The sequence below is a fragment of the Equus asinus genome, chromosome 9, assembly GCF_041296235.1.
Source record: "Equus asinus isolate D_3611 breed Donkey chromosome 9, EquAss-T2T_v2, whole genome shotgun sequence".
NCBI lineage: Eukaryota > Metazoa > Chordata > Mammalia > Perissodactyla > Equidae > Equus > Equus asinus.
In genome coordinates this window covers 21768593-21793895 of record NC_091798.1, presented here as the reverse complement: position 1 = coordinate 21793895, position 25303 = coordinate 21768593, and the positions used below count along the sequence as shown (strand labels likewise).

The following is a 25303-nucleotide window of genomic DNA, read 5'->3' as shown; positions in this document are numbered from 1 at the left end:
GACTCATTTCTTTCTTCAGCATTGAGCATTTAGTACTTTGATAAAAAATTCAAGTTTTGAAACAAAAATGTAAGCTTATTTAAATTAGAAAATACTTTGTCAAATTATCATCTAGAAAAAGAATATTCCTTTAGATGCCCATGGGGAATTTTTTGATGACCCTGACTTACTCTAGTAATTTCTTGTCAATTTGTTTATTATTTATATTCTGGTCCATTCAAAAGTTTTGAACTATTTTGGAAAAATACATACAGAATAAAATGTAAAACAGGTGAGGAAGCTGGGGTGTAGGAAAATAAGAGGAGGCCAGAGGACCAAAGAATCCATCAGAACCATCTGGAAAGGTAGTTAAGAATGAAGATCTGTGATCTTCTCCCAGACTTGCTAAATCGGAATCTCTAGGAGGCGGCTCTGGGACCTCCTTTTTAGCAGCCTCGGTGACTTGGAGTCCTCATGTAATTTAAAGGAAGACGAGTGATGATAAGGTATGAGGATGTTTATTAACGTCATGGCATTCAGAGCACGGGAGCTAGGGGGCTGGACAGTGTGAGAGTGACTCCAAAGAACGCATTTAAAAATAAATCTTATATAAACTAGAATCATCCCTTCTCTCACTATAACATTTCATGATCCTCTTCTGATTTCACTAACCTCCCCATGACAGCCTGCACAGAGATGAGAGGACTCTCTGACATTTTGTCCTTTGACTTTTACCCTTCACACGAAGATGCCAGCTGTGGGAGGTCTTCTTTTTTCTCTTGGCTCCATTCCTAGCCTACTGTACTATTTAGCTGGATATTCTAGTGTTGGGTGTCTTTTTCATGTATTGCATCAAGAGGTTAGACAGACACATAAAATTAGAAAAACCCTATGGATCAACTAGGCAGTGACGGGTACTTAATCTTTTCTGCTGCTTGTGTTCTCATCCTCAAAATATATTTTCACATGCCTCATTAATGAAGTCAAAGATACTCAATTTGTAAACATTGGATTTGGTATACCATAAATATAAAAGGAAAGAGACAGAATTATAGCTTAATTTTACAGTGGAATTAAGAATATATTAGAAATCATACATTAAAAAAGTTTACCAGCTTACAGTGACTTCTGCTGTAGCTGTAGCTTCTGTTCAATGATGTCTGAGAAACGAGGAACTTTTTTTGAAATAGCCACACGGATGTCATCACTCATATTAAAGCAGCTCCTGGACTTTGTTTTAAAATGTAAAAGTGATGAAAATCCCAATTCACAAAGGTAGGTAGTTGCAAACGGTATAAGGATTTCTAGAGCTGTCTTTGCCAGGTTTGGAAACGCTGTGAATTGAGCACACCAGAAATCCTCAAGCTTCATTGTCTCAAATTCCATCAGGATTTGGCCACTAGCTCGTAATTCAGCAAGATCATTTTTCATTAAATAACCATCATCGACAAAATCCAGATTAAAAAGAAATGGATCCAGTATCCATTTACTGGCCTCATCAAGGTCTCCAATGGAAAAATAGCCGTGGAAGAAGTTGCTCAACTGTTGCAGATGCAGTGTTATGTCAGTGGCAATGCATACTGCTTCATTATCTGAAACGATTATTTCTTCCAGAAAGGGAAAGTTGGTAAAATTTCTTTTCTCAATTCGCTTTAGCCAAAACGGAAACTTTCTAACAAAAGCAGATAACTTCTCTCTGGCTGACACCGTGTTCATCCCAGTCCTTTGCATAGACGCGCTAAGTTCGTTTAGGTGTTTGAATAAATCTGCAAGGTATGCTAGGTGAACTTTAAACTCTTTATTTTCAAAGCCATCAACTAAATTACTGCTTTGGTGGTGAAGAAACTGATCTATTTCTTCATACATTTCAAAGACATGAGTAAGTATTTGGCCTCGAGAAAGCCACCGCATTTCAGTATGGAAAAGGAGGACACTATACTCTATTCCAATTTCTTCAAAAAAAGCCTGAAACACGCGATGATTTGGAGCTCGCCCTTTGATGAAATTTACTACCCTCACCACAGTAAACAGAGCATCCCTCAGTTTTGCAGGCAATGTCTTTGCGACAAGTTCATGAGGGTTTAACAAACAATGCGTGATCATGATATGAGGTACTTCTTTTTTCACACAAGCAACAAATTCTGAATTTTCTCCTAGCATAGAGGAGGCACCATCAGTACAAACAGAGCCACACACATCAAGTGCTATCTTATGCTTCCAAAAGAAGTCTCTGAAGAGATTGAACACATCTATTCCTTTCATTGTTAACTGCAAAGGTTCACAGAACAGGAATTCTTCTATGATCTCTCTCTCTTTTACGTATCGCACAAATGCCATTAGCTGACTGCAGTCATCCATGTCAGTTGTCTCAGCAAGCTGAACACCCACTTTAAGAGGACTGGCTTTGATATCTTCCAGAACTTGCTGTAAGATATCCTGGCTCATTTCATCAATTCTAGAATGGATCACATCATCTGATAAGGGTACCTGCTGAAGCTTCTTTTGTGCATCTGGTCCCAGAACTATTTGTGCTATTTCTAATGCGCAAGGTTTCACTAATTTTTCAGCTATTGTATGAGGATTCTTCTCCTTGGCACATAAATAAGCAAACTGATATGACGCTTGTAACAAGGCATCCTCATGAGATGCAACTCCAAATGCTTTCAAGGTTTCGTTCTGATCAGAATGTGCTGGCATATGCTTCAGGCTATTGAGATCATGCCCACCTACACCACCATGCTGCCTGTTAAAATGGTCAGACAGTTTCGATGGTCTGAGGTCAGCATTTGAGAATATCGAGTTACACAATACACATTGTGGGCGCTGAGTTCCATCAACCTCCGTTGTACAGGTGAACCAGTAACGAACATAGTCGTCATCCCATTTGCGTTTCTTCGACATGGCACCCAAAAATTCTCAGGTAGTATTCCAGAGATGCCGCAGAATTTTGCTTTGGGAGTAAAATATAACCCACACATTAAAAATCAGTGGCTAACCAAATTAAAACAAAGCCACATCACATGCCATCCTGTCATCTGTGTGCATGTCAAGAAATATCCTGTAACATGTCAGTTCAAAGTAAGCCATGACAGCATGACAGTCCAACTTAAAGATAACAGCTCACACAGCTAATGCCCTGGAATAAATGACTTGTCAGCCAGTTATGTATGGGAGATTTGGGCTTATACAAATTGTGAATACTTGTAAGTTCTTACTGGTGAATTGCAGTTGTGGCTTAATTTGTTTTCAATGATGTATGTTCCAAACAAATCTGATACAGTTTGTATCCTCAGAAAGGGAATCTCATTACCACCCACTTCTTCCATCCTGCACCAAGGATGTGTGCACAGCCCCAGTCATGAAGCACTGAATAGAGAAGGGAGTAATTCAATAAATACTCTAAGGAAGGGCAGAGATTGCCATGGTGGCTAGTTCTTTTTAATAGTTAAGGAGTAAAAAGGCCTGTAAAACTATTCAATCCTTAAGCAGCTTTGATTCCAACTTAAGCAGAGAATTTCAACCAGGTCTGATTAAGCCACCCTTGACAAACAAGTAGGATACAAATTTGGCTCAGAGCTTTCTTGCTGCTAAAGTGTAACCCACTATTCATCCGTGACTCATACGGTCCATATAGAAAAACAAAACAAGCTGCTTAGGAGAAACACAACTATTCTTATTACCAAGACTTCAGAAAATTTCTCTCATAGGACACCCTTACTTACAATAGAAATTTCATGATGCTTTTTCATAAACTACCCCTCAGTAAAAACAGTCAAGAAAGGAGCTGAAACAATGGAATGAAAATAAGCAGCATTCCAAGAGGAGGATGTAGAAGCAGCGGTTCTCTAGTTTAGTAAATGGAGGAATCATCTAAATCTCTTGCGAAAATATGGCTTCCTGAGCCCCATGCCCAGAGATTCTGATTCCCCGGCTTTGGAAAAGTGTTCCAGAATCTGTATTCTGAAGAAGCATTTTAGATAATTCTTATGAATTGTAACTAGAGCAGTAATCTTTAACAAAAGCTGCCCATCACAATCCCTGGAAACCTCTTTGAAAGTCTGAACATCCCTGTACCACCTTAGAACTAATAAATCATCTTCTCCAGAAGTAGGACAAAAGAATCTAAAATAACGTTGTCCAGGTGATTCTGATATATATCCTAGTAAGTGGCCGTATTTAGAGGAATGAAACATATCCTTCAGGCCAATCCCTAGCTGGCAGATATTCTAGCTTGCTAAGTAAACAGCCTAAATGCTTTAATAGGCGTTTACGTTTTCTGAGTTGATGACAACCTTCTGTGAAAGCTGAGGGACCTAAAAAGAAAGCCATGCCTTTTTTCTTTTTCTTCCTCCTTAGCAATGAGCAAAGGTATAATCCATAGGTAGGCTCAAATACACCTTAGAAAACAATTCTATCTCCCAGATAAGTGATTCCCAAAGTCTCCAAAGTTCTATGCCACTGAATGTGGCTGAAATAACTTAACAGGAGCACATTTAAATCCAAATGCCCACTTTGGCCATAAAATAAAGTCACAATAAGTAAGCCAAGAATATTTACTTAAAGCACTAGCTTTCTAGTGGCTCTGCCAAGATTCCCTCGTTGTAAAATATACTTCTATGTAACTAATAAGTTGACCTGCCATATGGTTGTTACGAGCCAGTTAAAAATTGGAAGATGTCTGCCAATCAATAAAGACGATTTGAAGTTTAAAGAGTCAATCTTAAGCCTTCTTTTGTCAAGTGATGAGACTATAGGGCCAACTGTGTTTAGAATCGATCCTAATTGACAGCAATAAGCATAAAACATGATTATCCTTCTGGATTGTTATGTAGATTTACTATGTGTATTTTGAGGGGCAGAGGAAGTGAAGGAAAAACCTTGTTTCAGTCTCATTAGAAATCATTACAGGACCAGTTAAGAGTCCATTCCTATTCACCTTGACTATGCTACTCAAGTATATTTTGACTGAAGATTTACCTGTTTTGAACAAAAGAATTTTTAGAAAAATTCATTTATAGTATTCTTCTCCATCCCCCTCAAAAGGGAGAACAGATAGCAAGGATTTTCAAGATCCTCAAAGATGAACTTACCGCCCAAGAGACTGTCTTGTGTTTTAGAACCTCACAATTTTCACTTGCTCCTTTGTGGTATTTAGCAATCACAATATCCTAAAACATGTAAACATTAAAAAAAGCATCATCTTATTAGGGAATTATTGTTAATCCAAGCGCGTGCGATAAATGGTATGGTTGTGTCCAAAAAAAGTTCTCATTTATTAGAGATACAGACTTATTTACAAATGCAATGATGTCTCGGATTTCCTTTGAAATACTGTACTTCAGCACACACAGACACACAAACATAAAGTAGGGTGGAGACAGAAGAAACAAGATGCACCTTGAGTTGGTAACTGTTGAAGCTGGATGATGGGTACACATTCATTACACCATTCTCACTTTTTTGAGTATGCTGAAAAATTTCCATAATAAACAGTAAAATAAAAAGCATTATCTTACCAAGACAGAAATCATTCGGGTTTAGAATGATTCTTTTGACAGTATGTTCAGAGAGATCTTAAGATGCAGAATGAAAGATCTGATATAACAACGAAAGATCTACTATAACAAAGTAAAATGTTTTGGCAAGTTTATGAAGGATAAGGGTAGATATGAAAAAATATCACAACTGGGAGAAAAAACAGTTAAACGTAAACATGCACATAACAGAGATATTTGAACGCTAAAACATCTGTGTCAGCAATGACAACAACAAAGCGCAGCTGTACGCCTAAACTCCAAACCAAACGCACTTGCATTTGCACTGAGCCACCGCCGCCGGCAGCCCACGGGACGTGCGGTGTCTGGGGAGGCGGAGGATTCAGTCATCACCGTTTACAGTTATAAGCAAGACCCAGGAGAAAAGGGTCGGGAATGTGGTGGCAGAGCAGACGCTGCAGAGGCCAACGCCTGGGATCCCGGCTTTGTCACTCAGAGGCTGGGACCTTTCCCAGGCTCCACTCGTCAACTGGGGATGACAATAGTACCTACCTTCCAGGGCTGCTGGGAGGTTTACTTATGAGCACGCATGCACAGAACACCAGCTCGTACTGCTGGCCCTGTCGGTGTGTTACTAAGGACCGAGCGTCTGGCAGGCGGCCCCGGCGAGGAAAGCAGGCTCGGCTGCTCTCCGCCCGCCCGTCTCCCAGCCAGAGGCGCAGGCCCGGGGATGCTCGGGCTTCCTTTAGGCGCCCGCTTCGCGCTCCAGCTCGCTCTCCGCTCCGGCGGGGGCGCAGCTTCTGGGCGCCGGAAGCAGTCTAGGCAGCAGCCCTTCAGGGCCGACACGGGGCAGAAACCTGCGGAACGCGGTTAGAGCTGAGCTTCCGCAGCGCCCTCCGCCGCAGCCACACCAGGGCTCCATCCGGGTTCTCCGGCCGGCTTCCCGCCCGCACACTGGGGGAGGCGGTTCCCCGCACGCAGGCGCATTAGCAAACGGCTGAGGGCCCGGCTGGCTTGAGTAGGGAGCATGCGTGATGGCCCTTCTAACTTGTGTCTGTGGAGGTGGGAGTTTTTTGCTTGTTGTGTCTGGCAGAAAAGATGAATCGTAGAGACTCAGGAATGGAAGGCGTTGTAAAGCCCCCATAGTTCTAATTGTTAACATTTAGAGCACTAGATATAAAGTTTTCTGTCAGACTTTGTGCTTGGAGATTATAATGCTCCAATAATTACCAGTTTCTATGTGGAATCAATGAGGAAAAAGAGAAGGAAGATCATTCTACTCCCAAATGAAACGTTCAGGCAAATGGGACAAGCTGTACATTCCATTACGATACTAAGGTGGAGGATGAGCTTGCATTGTCTTGCCTCCCCCATATCTTTAGCTGAAGGTGGCATTTAAGGTGGCAACCTTGGCCATTTTGGCAAGTTGCTATTTTCCTGGGTTTCTCCCATGTATACATGTTATAAAGCTTTGTTTGATTTTCTCCTGTTATTCTGTCTCATATAAATTTAATTCGCAGACCAGCCAGAAGGACCCAGAGTGGGTAGAGGAATTGACTTCCTCTCCTATATTATAAACTTAATGAAATATTTTATTCATTTTTGAATAATCAATCTTGTGAGAAGCATCCCACAAGGTTGGGGGAGGGGGAAGCATCAAAGAACCTGGGTCAGATGCATCATTTTCAGGTGTTTAGAGTGAATGTGATAAAGACTAAGAGCCTGCTTAAGGTTTCTGTCAATGGAAGAAACTGCAAAGGACCAGCCTTCCTGGTCCACAAACCTGGGCCTTAAATACCAGAGAAAGCAGTAGGCTTTAGAGGCAGAGATACTTGGCTTTATGTCCAGGCCCCAATACTTTGAACTGTTAGGGCATGAGCAAGTTACCTGGACTCTTTAAGCCCATGTGCTTACTGTAAAATAGGGATATCATCCATTACTCACCCCACGAAATTGTTCTGAGGAGATAACATACGAAAACTACAGCACACAGTTCCAGCACTTGAAAGGCAGCTGTTATTGAGACAGTAAAATCAAAGCTTGTATCTTGAGTAATGTTCCAGATACCTTTTTTCCAAAGTGAAACAAATAAGATTTCAGATATTATAGAATTCTACTTAAAATCAGAGTGAATTAGGTTTCACAGAGAACAGAACCCAAAAAGGTTAGGTGACATGTTTTTTGAGTTAAAGAATCCTGAAATTTTCTAAATCAAACTCACAGAAGCTAACCCAGGCTCTCTGCCAGTCCTATAAACCACTTTTCTGCCAAAATTTGAAATAATGCTACAGACTACTCACAGTCAATTCTCAATTATATATCTTTATTAACAAAAGATAAATAAAATACAAAATAGATACTAATGTCAGACTTTCTGTTAAACCATCCTATGTTAAGGTAGGACTATGAAAACAAATTTTTGACATTCTTAAAGTAGGTAAGAATTAGACCTATTTGCATTGCTGTATTAATTTCATACTAGTCTGAATCTAGATACCACGTATATCCATAGTACTTGACAATTTGATGAAGTTACTCTCCCATCAGCACTATTTCTGAGATGCTAATAATGCAATGTCCTGGGAGGTTTTGGTAGCTTAGAAAACCCAGTGAGTTGTTAAAAGTCCATGTACAATGTAAAGGCTATTACTGATCCCACTCTCACTGTCAGTATTACCTTCACAATGTTCGTAGAAGAGGATCATGGCAATCTCAGTTACTAATATCCCTATAAGCTATCCTTTTAATTCTTTGAAGAAAGCTTCAACAAGAGGTTTTGCTTTTTGCAAATTTTACAAAGTGACACCTGCTGGCTATAAAGATTAGGTACAACAGATATTCTACAATCTTTTAAAATGTAATATTCATGATTGTTACACAAAGTAATCACAATAAACTAGTATCACAAATTATATCCTCTATTATAAAGGGGAGGATTTCTGTGTCTGAAGACTCACGTCTCGAAGGGTAAAACATCAAGTAGTGATCAGTCGACACTGACTGAAGGATAAGTTATTTTTCTGTTCAAAGGCTAACACATTTAGGTGTAAGGTACAAGGAAATATTTTACAATCAAAATTTTATAACCAAGTGGAAAACAGAATTATTACTACATAGACTGATGTCAGGGATAAAGTTATTCACATGTCCTGCAGACTTCCCTTCAGTAACCCAAAGCCCAAGATAGAATACTACTTTTAGCTTCAGGCCAGGAAAACCTTGGAAGGCAAAAATGAATGATTAGCAAATAACTACAATGATAGTTACTAGTAATTTAAAAAAACGAAGACCTGGTTTTGAGAAAGACTAAGTAATCTGCCTTCAAGATGTGTGCTAACACTAAAGGACCATAAAAATTGAAGAAATAAAGTTTGAGACTTAATAAGTATAGAGCGTAAGATATTCTTTTCTTTTCTTTTTTTAAAGATTTTATTTTTTCCTTTTTCTCCCGAAAGCCCCCCCAGTACACAGTTGTATATCTTTAGTTGCGGGTCCTCCCAGGTGTGGCATGTGGGATGCCACCTCAGCATGGCCTGATGAGTGGTACCATGTCCCTGCCCAGGATTCGAGCCGGTGAAATCCTGGGCCGCCGAAGCAAGCGTGCGAACTTAACGACTCGGCCACGGGGCTGGCCCTGAGCATAAGATATTCTTGATAGGTAGAGAGCCAAGGCCTCCTTCCACATCACTAATATAAAATTGGAAAAAAATCTTACTCTGCCTTTAATGTATCTCCTCTTTCTTTTTCTTCTTTGTTTCTTCTGTGTGAGAAGGAATGAATTTACCATGAGACTTCTGGAACCTTTATTAAAGTCAGGCACAAGAAGAGTAGACACAGAGTTTTCCACCTACAATCATCAGCAAGAAGCTCAAAGAATGTATCAGCAGTGTCTATCTTGGGTGACCATCTACGACTAGTTACTACTGTCCAAGGAAGGAGGCCATGGGGTCATCGGGCCTCTGACGTTTCATTCTGTAGGCCTCCATTTCCTCTTCCGTGGGTTCCCGAGTTTCGTATACGCTATTGTAAGGCCGCTTCCTCTCATCAATCTGCATGATCTCCTTGACATGGAGAAGGCGGGCCTCCTCTGCATTCAGTGCCTATAGTGAGAGGAAAAACATGAGTACCATGGCTCTCCATCAGATCTCTTTTGTTCAAAAGTGGCAGAGTACCGAAAGCCCCACTGAATATGAACTGCTATGTCAAAAACCTAGATTCCCTGAAAAAGCCAGGGAGTCAGTCCTTCTACTGTCAAGCTACAACTAATCACTATTTGGCTCATATATTTTCATAGAGCACAAAATTCTATGACATTTTCAATGTTACAGAAATTTTATTTAATAACAAAAATTGAATGAGGTTCATTTTACTGACAGAAGCTGGCAACTGATGCTTCAGGTGGAGACTGCAAGACATTTCCCAAGGACTTGCTGAAACTTACAAATTATAGAGTTAGAAGGCAATTCTTTCTGGGCAACGAGCCAATAACTCTAAACTAACAGCTTTAACAAGCACATTTCTTCTGTGCCTTAGTGATAATTAACAAATAATCCAAGAAGCAGGCAAGACCAAGACACATCAAATCTCCACTCACATTCTAGACCTGATGCAAGGCGACCTGAGCAAATCACCCAGACTCGGGCCTCGCTTCCTCATTTTTAGAATGGGGCTGGAGACAGAACTGGATGATCTCCTCAGGCCCCTACAAATAAATAACCCTGTTGCCACTCTTACTATTTATTTAGACCTCACGAAGTACCTTTTTCAATTTTTCATGTTTCTTTTCTTCGTCCTCGCTGTCTGAACTGCTCTTTCGATGCTGCTTCTTCTTCTTCTTCTTCTTCTTTTTCTCCTCTTTTAGTTTTTCCTGATGCATCTGACGGGGAGGGTTGAAATACAGTGTTATTAACGCAAAGACAAAGCGCTGGTGCAAGTTTTAAAGTCCTCCCTCCAGGACTTAAAAATTCAGGACAAATCATCGCAGACTCACCTCCATGAGGGTTTGAGGTTTTTTCACCGATTCTTCTCCAGTGATATCATTTACAAGACATTCCTCTGAATTCTGTGGGGAAATATATGTAATTTGACTTGAGTATCATAGTGACCAATCATCTAAGAAAATGTTAAAATTTGAAACACGAGAAGATAAGTTTTATCCAGACTTTGACTTAAGAGCTTTGGCTATTTTACCCCGTCAGAACTAGAGGACAACTACGTACAGCAATCTCCTTCCCAGCTTCTCCAGTACAATAGGAATACTTGAAAAAAGAGTGACAGCATTTGTATCCCCATCGGCCTTCTTTCCAGTAAGATCCCCAGATATGCTGCAGAAGAGAGAGAGAGGTTACTTAAAAAGGGACCTGAAACTAGGGACTCTCATATACTGTTGATAAGAGTATTAAATAATCCAGTCCTTTTAAAGGTAATTTGGGAGGAAATTTACGGGGATTCTAGGGCTAGCAAATAGGGAGAGGGTGGCCCGCCCTCAAGTGTGAGAAGCAGGTATTACAGTTACAACGGTCTTACATTGTATTCCCAAAAACCTATAAAAAACATTTAGGATATCTGAATTCTCTTGAAAAATTTAGAAGCACTGGGGAATGCTGGGCCCACATTCCCACTTGTCTATAACTGGCTGTTACTGAATAGTGGATGCCCCATTAGACAGGGCTTATGTTCTCTAGTTTGTACAATTTGCCTGGCTCGCTTCGCTCATATAGATTACTGGCCTGGCTCCTACAGTTAGTTACGTTTTTGAACCCTGACTTGAAGAGACAACTGTAGTTTGGGGACCTCAAGGGTACAGCAAGTGACATTATATACTTCATGATGTGATGCAATATGAAGTATACTGCATCACCCGTGAAGTGTTCTTGTCAAAACATTTAACTTATATCTAATCAAGGCTTTAGGTCTGAATTCCTGTTATAGGAAATACAGGAGATAAAGGAATAAGTTATATGATATCATTAGCAACCAGCTGAGTACAGAATATGAGATAGTTTACAGGATAACTGGCCTGATCTGTTAAATAGTCACTGTCACGAAAAAGGAGAGAGGCATTCTAGAAAAAAGGGATATGACAACCAGTAACAAGCAAAATAAACTTCGATTGGATTCTGACTCACAAAAAACACCCAAAACCAAATAGCCACTTAAAGTCGTTTTTGGGTATCTTTTGGAAAATGTGATTAAGGACTAGAGATTAGACAATTTTACGGAGTTAACATGAATTTTCTACAGTGTGTTAATGGTAATGTAGTTACACAGAAGAACATCCTTAATTTTAGGAAATACAAGATACAGTGTTTATGGGTAAACTGTCATGATATTTGTAATTTTCAAATTTTTCGGTCAAAAAATTTATAAATATAAGATATACATATCAGCGCACACACACACACATACGTAGACAGATCATAAATGGCCATATGTAAATACCCACTTAGGTGGTAGGTACATGGGCAAACGTAACAGTACTCTTTCACATTTTTTCTATTTTTGGAAAAATTTCATAAAACAAATTTAAAATGTAAAACAAAACAAAAAAAGCTCAACAATGATTTGCTAATGAAGTTGTAACAGAAAAATACAATCCAGAGCAAAATGCTAACAAGGACACAAAACAGTTCTGGTTCAACACATACCGTGTGATTGTGGATCTTCACATCCTCCTCATACTTAGAGCAGGCGACGGCCCGCTCCTGTCCTTTGATGACTGTCCCATGTCTTGAGTACTCCACATAGTCTTCCGTCTGAGCTAAAAGCAACTCAGCTGGAGGGGCATCCAGGTGTTCTTGGCCGCCATACTAAAAGGACATTGAACATGATTAAATACATTTTACAAAGATCTGCATTCATCTCTCTACCAAAGGGTTTATTTCCAATCAGAAAGATTAGAGGAATATGTATTTTATTTAAAGATTGGCACCTGAGCTAACAACTGTTGCCAATCTTTGTTTTTTCTGCTTTTTCTCCCCAAATCCCCCCAGTACATAGTTGTATATTTTCGTTGTGGGTCCTTCTAGCTGTGGCATGTGGGACACCACCTCAACATGGCCTGACAAGTGGTGCCATGTCTGTGCCCAGGATCTGAACTGGCGAAACCCTGGGCCGCTGAAGAGGAGTGCGTGAACTTAACCTCTTGGCCACGGGGCCGGCCCCATAAAGGAATATTCTTTATGGGCTTTGTTATACAAAACAAAGTGAAAAAAACGCCACCAAATTTTCATAGGCAAATAAAAGATGTGTCAGTTGCTATTCATCTGTTGAATGTGATAGATTACAAAATGGCCATAAGTTTCTCATATTCTTCTATGCATACCATTTGCTACATGACTTTGCCGCTCTTCCCCTCAAGAGATAGAGTCTGGGGGCTGGCCTGGTGGCGCAGCGGTCAAGTTCGCATGTTCTGCTTTGGCATCCCGGGGTTCACCGGTTCAGATCCTGGGTGCGAACATAGCACTGCTTAGCAAGCCATGCTGTGGTAGGTGTCCCACATACAAAAAGTAGAGGAAGATGGGCATGGATGTTAGCTCAGGGCCAGTCTTCCTCAGCAAAAAGAGGACTGGCAGCAGAGGTTAGCTCAGGGCTAATCCTCCTCCAAAAAAAAAAAAGAGAGGTAAAGTCTGTTTCTCCATCCTTTGAATCTGGCCTGACCATCTTACTCATTGTGGCCTCTAGGAAATTGGCAAATATGATGCAAACAAAGGCCTGTTAAGCACATGTGCACTGGAGCATACTGTTTGTTGCTGGTCTCTGGTATCCTGAGAATGCCATGCAAAGAAGCTGGGCCAGCAGACCAGAGGGACAGAGAGGAGCTATTCCAAATGAGGCCTGCTCATTGACAGATACCAAAGTGAGGCTGTCCCAGATCATCCAGCCTTAGATGGGCAGGCTCAGACCAGGAGACCCAGCTGACATACAAAATGGTGAGAAATAAGAATGTTTATTTTAAACTACTAAGTTTTAAGGTAGTGTTGGTTTTTTGTTTTTTTGTTTTTTTTCCTGAAGAAGATTCACCCTGAGCTAACATCTGCTACCAATCTTGCCACGCTTCTTTTTTTTTAACATGTGAGCTGTGGCCACAGCATGGCCAGTGACAGACAAGTGGTGTGGGTCTGTGCCCAGGAACCAAACCTGGGCCACCAAAGCAGAGCACGCTGAACTTAACCACTAGGCCACTGGGGCTGGTCCTAAGATAGTTTGTTTTGCAGCTCAAGCTCACCTATACAGCTATACTGATACAGTAATACCAGCTGATTAAGTCAATAGAAAGAAACGATGATCCCTAATGGATTAAAAGGGACTGTGTATTGTATTCCAAATGTAAACTGAATGCTTACTCATTGGTAATTTCTCTTTAAGGAATGTTCTTCTTTAGCATTATGGTCAAAATTACCTTTTCCAGGATGCTTTCTTTCTGCTGTTCCTTGAAGTCTTCTTTTTTGACTTTGAAGGACTTATACAACAGCTCAAGTTTTGTAGGATCGGCTTGCAGATGCACTTCAGATCCCTTGTCATAGGCTTCCCAAGCAAACACTAGAGTAATTAAAAACATCTTAATGAATTGTCAGCTACATTGATTGCATGCTTCTTGAAAACAACCCTTAAAAAACGCCCCCAAATTTCTTATGAGCTGATATGAAATACCTTGACATACAGCAAACACTTACACTGTGTCTGAGCCATTGAAATGGTATCGCCTGTGTATCTAACAAAGTTATCTCCCGCATAGCTCACTCTGTAAATACAAATTAAAAAAAAATTGTTTCAGAGACTCATTTCTTTAAGGAAAGTTAATTCTTTTCTGACCCAACCAGGGATGATGCTCATTTTAATTCAGATTCAGTTTTATGATTAAAAACTCCCCTCCCCCACCTTGAAATCTATATATTTAACTTGATACTTACTCATCTGGGTTCTTTCCTGCATTGGCATAGGGATTCTCTCTCATCGCTCTAGTTTTGGGATCATAGTAAGCAGAATTTGGATCTAAATTCCGCAAATACTAGAAGGGAAAAATGTTTTAAGACTGCATTAATGTTTACTTCTGTCAAAAACGGTTTCAGCAAACTAGTAGTAGGAGTTGATCATGATCAATTGAATGCGTGTGTGCATTTCTGGGGTAGAGATGAAGAGAAAAAGACAGAATGACACTTGATCTTGGAATGACTGACTATATTACCCATTTACTGCTCAGATACCAGACGAGTAGACAAAATTTAGGCTGGGAAGACAAATATTTTTCGAATATGTATGTCAAGTTGGCAAGGCTTACTTTTGCAATATCTTCTCGAATCCTGAGATTCCGGACAGTAATTCGTCTCTTAGAGTCAAAGTTCTGTCCAGGCATGTCAATATCATCTGCGTATTTATCTTCGTCCTCATCTTCACTATTATGATCTTTTTCCTGAAAGAAGGAGAGATCGGGGAAAAAACTGTAAGACACAAAGAATGGCATCTAGTTCTGGTTTTCCTTTCTTTTCTGCTTAACCAAATCTGTATTCACTTTAAAATTATGTGTTCTTTAAAATTATTATTATTATTATTAATTATATATCATTATTACCATTAGCTATAAGAAATTGAAAAACGTAATGTGTGCCCAGACAGGGCAAATATTTATTACCGTCTGAGAATTTGGTTCCTCTTCTCCCCACTGGTGTTTTGGAGAATTCTGCAACATGAAAGAAGAAAAAGAATTTGTAATTTTATTCCACTGAATCAGCTGACTATTTAGCACTTTAAAAACATAGTTAAGATAATATAATTTAAATCTAACTGAACAAATTCTCATATTTCTCACTCATAATAAGTATATAAGTTCTGAATACAAGATATCATTGTGAGTAATTTTACTAGACTATCTACAAAGCCCAAAAATTTCTAGAGAATTTTCATTGATATAGGGTTATAATCATACAAAGGTAACAGGAAGATTACGTTGACCAATGTACCCAATAAATACTCATTTCACATGTTCATTTTTAGACATACCATTTTCATTAAACTTGATTAGTTTCCTATTAAGGCCAAAAAGAAAAGTTACCAAGATCATGTAATAAGTATTCTTATAGCCAAAACAGCCTTTGTAAAATTTGGGCAATGAAGAAATCCACTCAGGTGACATGGTATTGTGATTTAAGGAGAGTCTGAAATCCTTGTCACAAAGAGAATCTTTCTTCATAGCAATTGGTCAAGAGCCTCTCTAACTCCACAAAATGCCGAGAGCAAAGTGGTCAGTACTTCCTCTCGTCCCTTTAAAAAGGCTTCAAAGGCTAAAAAGAATACCTTATAGCATTAGTAGGGGGATGTGGAAATGTGTGTGTGAGAAGAAAAAATATCTATAGCTCTACTGAATGGTAACTAAGTGATCTGTCATCAAAATTTGACATATACATATTTACTGCACCAATAATTACACTTTTAGGAATTTATCCTAAGGAAACAACATGTCAATTATACAAAGATGTATTTACAAGAACATGATAGTGTTGTGTATAGTATCAAAAAATTGGGGAAAAAATCAAATTAACAATAGATTATTGGTTAGATAAATTACTACACTCGATATTGGAACAATGAACAACCATTAAAACTGATTCTACCCAAGGTACAGAAAAATATATAATTTGCTACCCTTTTTTTGTTGGGGGGAAAAAAGGGAAGGGTGGGAATAAGATTATATATTTCTATTTTTACATAAGAAACTCTGGAAGGATATACACCTCTGGAAGGATCCACAAGAAAAGTGAAAAAGGTTATGAGGGAGGTGAGGTTTAGCAATATGGTGGATGGAAGCAGGGGTGGGAGACTTCACCGCATATCTTTTTTTTTTTCTTAAGGATTGGCACCTGGGCTAACAACTGTTGCCAATCTTTTTTTTTTTTCCTGCTTTATTTCCCCAAACTCCCCCTGTACACAGTTGTATATCCTAGTTGCAGGTCCTTCTAGCTGTGGGATGTGGGACGCTGCCTCAACGTGGCCTGATGAGCAGTGCCATGTCCGCACCCAGGATCCGAACCCTGGGCCGCCACAGCGGAGCGCGTGAACTTAACCACTCGGTCACAGAGCCGGCCCCCTGCATATCTTCTTAAAGTGTTTTGATTTTTGAACCATGTGAATTTATATAAAAATAAATGATGCTATGGTGTACATTTAATGACACAGAGAACAAGTCCTATCGCACTATATATTTTTTCATGGAAAGAGTAGGTGATAAATGAGTATGTAAAGATGAATCTATTTAAAAAACATGTTGTATTATAATCACGCACATATATAGATATATGTGGAGGGGTGGAGTGGGACCCAGAACGGCCTACTTCAAAATGTTAACAGTAAGGGGGCCGGCCCCGTGGCCAACTGGTTAAGTTTGCGCCCTCTGCTTCAGCAGCCCAGGGTTTCGCCAGTGGATCCCGGGTACAAACACGGTACCGCTCATCAGGCCATGCTGAGGCGGCAACCCACATAACACAGCCAGAGGCACTCACAACTAGAATATACAACTATGTACTCGGGGGCTTTGGGGAGAAGAAGAAGAAGAGGAAGGGAAAAAAAAAAAGATTGGGAACGGTTGTTAGCTCAGGTGCCAATCTTTAAAAAAAAAAAAGTTAACAGTGAACACGGGATATTTTTCTTCTCTGTAATTTTCTAAATTTTTTTCTGTGTTACTTCCAAATCAGACACTTTTTTTTAAAAAACAATTTTTTTAGAGGTCCCACAAGTTGCCAGTTCAACAGAGGACATTTACATAGACAATTAAATCTCCATAGCAGAGACTGCTCTACTATATGTAGTTAATTTTAATATCCAAGTGGGCAAAATTCATCAGTCCCCTCCATATATTTAAGTGTGTTACCTGGGGAAATAAATTATACTATGTTTACAACAAACAATAGAGAATAGGTTAGAACAAGAGAAACAGGCCCTCTTCCTTTTTCCAGAGTTGGTAATAATTGACAACCATCAAGAGTAGTTACCAATTACCAAGTGTTTATGATGTGATATGTATGCTAAGCCTCCTGGGGGGTTGGTGGTGTTATCTTTACTTTAGAGACGATAAAATGAGGCTCAGAGAGGCAAATTAACTTTTCTAGGCCCACCTAGCTGGCCAGGGGCAGAGCTGGATTTTAACCTGTCTGTCAACTTGTGCCGTGAATCCACCTGACAGGTGGCCTCAGTGACAGCTTACTTGGTGCTGACTTCGTTCTGTTTGCTTGTAATTATATTTGCTGAGTCTCTTTTAGGAATTTAAACTCAAAAACTCCAAATGTTTAATTTATTATTTGGTCATGGCATGAATTTGTTAAAAAGAAAACTTTCAGAACTCTAATAAGCATAATATACTTTAACTATTAAGTTGACATGATTTAAAAAAGGAAAAAAAATACCTGGCTGCAATATATCATTTTTTTTTTAGTAGGAAAATTTTTTTACCCAGCTATAAAATTATTACATGTTCATTATAGAAAATGTGGGAAATACTAAAAAAAGAAAAAAAGAAAAATTCACTAATTCTACATTAAGTAAGAACTGGTGCTCTGGTCTTTTTTCCTATGTGGTGATATAATAATATTTTCTCATGTGTCATTAAAATATAAGTGTTTTCCAGAGTTGTTACTAAATCTTGATAAAAGTCATTTTAAAAGCTATGCAACATAGTGTCATGAGATGCAGAATAGCTTACTCCACCAATTCCTTACTAGGCTATTTCAATTTCTTGCTGTCATAAAAAGTGCTGCAATGAGTATCTTTGTGCATAATGCTTTTTATGAATACCAGAAAATTCTTTAGGATGGATGGATCTACTAATTCCAGAAAAGGTATATGGCAGTATTCTTTCTAAAATAATTGCATCAATTTATATTCCCATGAACTGTATAAAAGTGTCAGTTTTACTTTCCCTTCAATAGTACCTCTCTCTCCTTCAAATCTTTTCTAACTTGAGACATATAAAACATATTCTTGTTTCAATCTTCATTTTTTGTTTACTAAAAGTTTGAATTTTATTTTATTTATTTTTTTTGCTGAGGAAGATTCACCCTGAGCTAACATCCGTTGCCAATCTTCCTCTTTTTCACTTGCGGAAGATTCGCCCTGATCTAACGTCTGTGCCAATCTTCCTCTATTTTGTATGTAGGATGCCTCTACAGCACAGCCTGATGAGTGGAGTAGGTCTGTGCCCAGGATCTGAACCTGTAAACCGGGGCCGCCAAAGCAGAGCACGTGAACTTTAACCACTCAGCCATGGGGCCAGCCCCTGAAGTTTTTTTACTGAACATTTTTATTACTTACAGCCTGTTCCACTAATTTTCCTGACGCCAACTCTTCTTGGAGTTTCTGGGCTTTCAGTGTTCGTTTTGCCTAAGAAAAAAGGAAACGTTTGAAATTTACTTACAACATTCAAATGAACATTTAATCTTATATATTTAAAATAAATAAGTTTATTATTTTCAGAAAAGGTCACTGGACAAGATTACGTCTTTGAGATGTCTTGTAGCTCTAGACCCATAGTTCTCCAAAGAAGAGGAGTTGCAAAGCCCTGTTTGAACCAGGCATTAACGTGAGCTGAGCTAGCCAGCACCAGCCGTAAACTGCAGAGAGCAAGCCTTGTCTAAATGGGGCAGTTGCCTCCTGACTCCAGATGACTGACTCTTGCCAGGCAGGCCTATGATTACCATATATTTCATTGTTCAAGAAAGATGAAATTCAGATGTTTATGTGAAATCCCATGATTTTTAAATGTTAACTCTACTTAAAAAATAAAATGGCAGTGTGACTATGGTTTTTAAGGAATAGGTGTGAGTAGGTGAAATCATAAAAGAAAAATCTGAGGTTGAACTAAACAACTCAATTTTCTCAATGGGTTACCCTATTCCTCTTCCACCACCCTCAAATGCCACGTGACAACTGTAAAACAGGCCCATGGGTAAGCCACAGTCTGAGGGCCAAGAGTTGATAACCTCAAAAAGCCAAAAGATTTGAATACTAATCTGTTCTCATGCTTCCAGGATTTTTTGCAACCTAAGTCAGGGAGTAAAGGACAATACAAGAATCAGATAAAAAGAAATTGCTGCCAAATAGGGCTAGCACACTGTTTATTTTCACCATTCAATTAGGCTTAGTGTTATTACTATAATAAAAATGTCACCATTTTTATACTGCTCGAAGACACAAAAAATAGAGCTGCTAAATCAGAGCTACAGCAAAATGTACCTTTTTTAAGGATAGTAGGAAAGCAGGAAATTTTGCTCACCAGATCAACTTTGGCATATTCCTCTACAATTTTCATGTGTTCTTCCGGATTGTAGCCATTCCACCGATCCCTCTTCCCATCATAGTCAAACATCAGCTGAGGCTGGACATGTTCATCTGGAGCTATATTAGTACCTGTAAATTTTGCTCCAACTCGCCTGGGTCTCTGGAAAACAGAATAAGATTAAATCTTTTCCTAAGTATCTGTAGCCCAGAGGAAAATTTTGTATAATCTTTACAGAGTGGGTGTGAATACACCATGGGACTTTACGGTCTATTCGATTATCAGTTAGGCTTCCAGCAGAAAATTTTGATGGTGCTAAACATTTTCACTCAATTTTTATTTAACTTGTACCTAAATACAGTAATTTTAGAAAAACAGAATTAAGCTCTCTGACAAAGAATAAAGAAAGACTCTGACAAGTTTCCAAACTTCTCAAAGGTGAACTTACCTCAAAGCAGTCTTTCTTTTTGTGTGTCATGGCGCCACAATTTTCACATGCTCCTTTGCGGTACTTAGTTGTTATGGAATTCTACAAATGGATATAATGAAAAACAAAGAAAGTGTTCCATTTATCTGAATAAGTTAGAAATAACTTTGGCTCTCTTTACTATATTGTCTAGTGAAATGATTTATTTGTTAAGAGGAAAATAAGCTAGTCTTCACGTTGTTATAAATGAGAAAGTTTAAGGACTTCAGCAATATAAAATTTAAAAGGGAAAATACAGAAGCTAAAGTAATACATATTGTGAATTTTAATACCAGACAAAAGGTTACATAATCTGTTTCTACTTTATATAGTACTGCATTAAAGGTTCTTATATTAAGTTCTTAAAATAAAATCTCCATTTCTACATGGATATACACTGGCTGCCTACATACCTCTTTTACACCCCTCTTGTACCATTCTCCAGAGGAGCTGTACTGCTTCTGTTTCTCTGGTTGTGGTCTCTGATGCTTTAAAGTAGGTCTTTTTGATGGATCAATATACCATGGCACGGAAGAAATATACTGAGGAATATGAGGGTTGATGTCTCTGTAATAAAATTAAAAAATTAAAAAAAATAAAGTTAGAAAACAATTGGTATTACAAAGGCAGCCTATCCAGAATCTAAAAATTGTTATTGCAATGGGAGGGGGGAGAGAGAATATGCTCAATGTTCCTATAATGAAAAATAAGTAAAAATAAAGTAATTTATCTTAGAGTGAAAAAATTTCCAACACAGAAACTAAGAATAATGCCATAACTGAAGGGGAAGGAGAGACGAAGGAAGATTGGGATGTATGTTAGTGAGATAAATCTTGTATCAGAACAAGAAGTTAACTAATAATGTGTAGAGTTGTATAATGGTGAAGATACATTATTTAGAGATGTGGAGGTATCAACCAGAAAAACTCAAAATAGAAAGATTTGAAAGCAGTCACTTTTGTAGCGTGGAACAAGGAGTGGGAAGGGCTGAAAGGGACTATAGCTATTCATCACAGGCCCTCCAATATTATTTGATTACTAAACCTTACACATAGGAGTTTGATAAAATAAATAATAACAAAAAAGATGATGTAAATGGTAAAGATGGCTTCCTGTCAAAGCAAAGGATCAGAAATTGATAAACTAAGTAGACATGAATTTGAATTTTGAATGAACAGATCATGCAAATACAGTACTTACTTCCCTTCTTCGTCAACTTCTGCAGGAGCATTACCCAGTTTTCTCTGTTCTTCTAGTTCCTTCTTCTTTCTCCAGTCCTCTCTGGTCATCTTCTTTGGTTCTTCCAAACTCATTTCTTTGGACCCCGACAGGGAGGCAGCATTAACTGCATCCACAGCTGCAGCTGACATGGTTAACTGCCCTCCTCTATGAAAAGGAAGAAACACACATTAGTATAAACTAGGCCTTCATGAGTTCATCAGTGAAACTATCAAAAGTACATCCTAATAACACATACTGTGGGTTATACACAATGTGTCATATGTTCTTAGTCTTTCATAGTGTCTGTAAGGGAATGGTGTCTTTCCCCTCCTACTGCAGTTTCTCCCTCAACTGTCACCTACAAATGGAGAAAGACACACACAAACAGGTATTGAAAATTTTGTAAGACTCTTTCTCTCAGATATATTCCTGAATTCCTCTCTTTCTAGGTAGGTGTCTCAAACTTTTTTACCACAATAACCCTTAATGAGTAAACAGGGTCCTATCTCTGGTCCTCTTAAAGACTGAATGAGTTATCTATATTCATTGTCACTATTTCCGCATCTCCTTCCTTCCTCGATCACTCTAATTTAGCTTCCACCCCGCTACTCCAAAGAGTCACCACCAAGATATCAATGATCAATGTGCTAAATCCATTGGACATTTTTCAGTTCCGTTCCCTCTCTTTTTGATATATTCTTATCCCTTGGCTTGTGTGACACTATACTCTCCTGGTTTTTCTTGTATCCCTCTTGCTACTCCTCCTGTCTGCTCTGAAGGTTCATCCATTTCTGCCCAGTTATTTAATTTTGGATTCCACAAGGCTCCATCCTAGAGTCTCTTTCATCACTCTGAACTCCACCTGTGGACAAGCTCATCTATTTCCAAGGCTTCAATAGCCACAATATACTACTGTTGGCTCTCCAATTTATTTCTCTACTCCAGATCTTTTATCTGAACTGCAGATACATAAGTCCAATTGCTTACTTCAGAGCATCTCCACATAGAGGTCTCAGAGACACCTAAACTCAACAAATCTTTTTTTTTTTTTGGCTGAGGAAGATTCACTCTGAGCTAACCTGCTAACCTCTCTTGCCAATCTTCCTCTGTTTTTTTGCTTGAGGAAGATTAGCCCTAAGCTATCATCTGTGGCAATCCTCCTCTACTTTGCATGTGGGTCGCTGCAGTGGTGTAGGTCAGTGCCCAGGATCGGAACCCTTGACCCTGGGCTGCTGAAACCAAGCTCCCTGAACATAACTACTACACCATGGGGCCTGCTCCTCAACAAATCTTAGTTCAAATTCATGATCTTCTCCATGAAATCTAGTTTCCTTCCACTGTTTCCTCTCTTAACGAAAGACACCACTCTCCATCGCTTTACGTAAGTGTTCCAGCTAGTCCTCATACCTATTTCATCATTATTTTCATTTTTTGAATGTCATTCAAATTCACCTATTTCTCTCAATTCTCAATGCTACCACCTTCGTGTTATTACTTTTCCTACTAGTCTCCTCCAAGTCCCTCCAATCAATTCTCCATGCTGCAGTGTTATTTTTTCAAAGCACAAATTTTAAACACAATCACAGCATGCCCCACTACCCAAGCTTAAAACCCTCCCATGCAGGGCTGTCCAACAGAAATATAATGCCAGCCCTATATATCATTTAAAATATTTCAGTAGCCATATTAAGAAACTAAAAACAAACAGGTAAAATTACTTTTGTAATATTTTGTTTAACCCAATATATCCAACATATCATTTCAATATTAAAAAAACAAAGCAAGTCTCTAAAATCTGATATGGATTTTACACTTATTCAGACTAGCCACATTTCAAGTGCTTAAAAGCCACAAGCAGCTAACAGCTATCATACTGGGCAGTGCAGCTTCAATCCCTTTTATAATTCTTACTCTAAAAACCACTGAGACACAGTCCTGGTCTGGCCGGGCACGAATACCGCGTCTAAGGCCTAGTACTGCGGCTTCTTTGCCGGTCCCTGCTCCCCGTTCCCTCCTCAACCTGGCGTTCCCCGTCAGGAGACATCTAAGAACTAGGGGACTTTGATCTATTTTCCGGGGTTCCTCAGCTTCACCTGCTTCTCCACCCCTAAGTCCTCACAATAGTTCCTTACCCAGTCCCGCCGCAGCCGACCCCAAAACCACCGCACAGAAACCAAAGCGATGGGTCAATGTTTACTTCCTGGCTTTCCACCTCCTCCCGGCAGCCACCGCGGTATCTTCAGGACGATCGACACATGCGCACTAATAACTCCTGGCGTCGCAGCTCCCAGGAGACGTTGATCTCGCGAGATCTCGAGCTATACCTATTTCTCTACCTCGGGTCGATAGGCGGAGCTAAGATTGAGCAGCTTCTTTTCGACTACCTATACGTGCAGCTGTTTCTTTTAGAATCGCAGACTCTTATGATGGAAAAAAAAAAGATCACCGACAACGAACGACAGCTTACGCCTCACTTAGCACTATGAAATGAATGGGGAAGTGCGTTAGGCATTAAGTAAAAAAAAAACCCAGTTAAAATTAGTATTAGTAGCCAGGTACTGTGTAACATGCTGGGGACCTAGTGAACACAAAGCGTCTTTCTCTCCTTGTATTTATATCATACAGAGTGAGAAAGACACTAAAATAGTTATTGAGGTAATTTACAGTTGTAGAGAGTCGCTCTGAAAGGAATACCAGCGCTGTGAGAACACAAGGCACTATTTGGTAATTGTGACACCTAGCTTTGAACTGATCTTATACTTTATCATTAGAAAAAAAATACTATAAAACGGTTTCCCTTTTGGGAAAACAATAGTATCCATGACATCCCAACCCTCCTTTTAAAGTATATGTATGAAATAAAGTACTGAAAAATAAGCAGTAATTTTCCTAGTAGACTTTACTCCAATTTTTTTCCCTATCTGTTCTGGTCATGTTTTTTTTTATTTTTCAAAATAACATATAAGAGTGAAAATATCTAACATGTTTGCCTCAATAAGAGAGCCCATCATCATATAATCTATTTTTTTTCTTATTAAGAATTTGCAGTGCCTAGAGTTTAAGAACGGTAAATATTAATTTTGATTTTACAGGGAAATAGATGAAGGAACAGAAAATGTCAGAGAATAGACTTAAAGTGCATAGTCCCCGAAGCACCCACACTTTGTTTTTATCTCCCTAAAGAAATTCCTGAAATTTGCTTGGAAGTGTTGAGGCCTATTTAGTTAAAACCACCAGGCACAAGCCAGGGAGCACATCTCCCACAGGAAGCATAGAATGTGCTGGACAAGCAGGAATAATCTTTTGTAAAGTTTGGATTCTGAGGACAGTCTAGGGAAGCAGGGATCAGTTCTGGATGGGTTGCTGTTTGTGAATGGGTATTAGGATAAACTAGGATTGATTAGGATTTGGGTGCTATTAAGAGATGAGTGTGGTTTAGCGACTGGGTATCCCTAGTAATGGTTTGGAATAACAAAGTGGGTCTGGGGCATCGTTAGTAAGAAAACAGTGGTCACTCAAAGAGGGGGTGGTTATGGCATTTTACAGTTACTGCATGACCTAGAGAGACACGACACTTTCTGTCAGAAGGGGAGGACTTACCCTAGGGAGATATAAACCCTGCACCCAAAGACCTTAGGAGATAGAGAATCCCCACTTGGAAGCTGTAGATGTCGTACAAATTTGGTTTCAAAGTGAACATTTGTGTGCTGATAATGTAATATGGAGCTGAGACATATAGAAGGAGATACGGGGGAAATTAAAGCGAGGGTTGGGAGTAAAAGAAAAAGGACAAGGAAGGGGCAATAAAGGCACGCATGATTTTCTGTACTCCTGCTTTTCTTCACCTTCTTGAGTTAGGATCTTTCTTCTTGATGCCTA

At 39.2% G+C, this 25303-nt stretch overlaps 1 protein-coding gene across 1 annotated transcript; it reads right to left on the bottom strand.

Annotated features, from left to right (window-relative positions):
- Window positions 1-7776: 7776 nt before the first annotated feature.
- On the bottom strand, window positions 7777-23694 carry SLU7 (SLU7 homolog, splicing factor). Its single transcript, XM_014842739.3, has 16 exons — window positions 23557-23694; window positions 21404-21589; window positions 20617-20770; window positions 20186-20266; window positions 19735-19899; window positions 18774-18842; window positions 15106-15153; window positions 14755-14886; window positions 14387-14484; window positions 14150-14217; window positions 13876-14015; window positions 12122-12283; window positions 10694-10798; window positions 10465-10536; window positions 10234-10350; window positions 7777-9574 (listed from the first exon to the last, which is right to left on the bottom strand). Exons 2-16 carry the CDS (start codon window positions 21571-21573, stop codon window positions 9395-9397), a joined length of 1761 nt encoding a protein of 586 aa, XP_014698225.1. The 5' UTR covers window positions 21574-21589; window positions 23557-23694; the 3' UTR covers window positions 7777-9394.
- Window positions 23695-25303: the final 1609 nt, after the last annotated feature.

Coding starts and splice junctions, on each gene's coding strand:
- SLU7 (XM_014842739.3), bottom strand. CDS start 21,573: ATGTCAGCTGCAGCTGTGGATGCAGTTAATGCTGCCTCCCTGTCGGGG. Junction 10,537..10,693: donor AAGCTGGGAAGGAGATTGCT/GTACGTAGTTGT, acceptor ATTTCCCCACAG/AATTCAGAGGAATGTCTTGT. Junction 10,351..10,464: donor AACCTCAAACCCTCATGGAG/GTGAGTCTGCGA, acceptor CCTCCCCGTCAG/ATGCATCAGGAAAAACTAAA.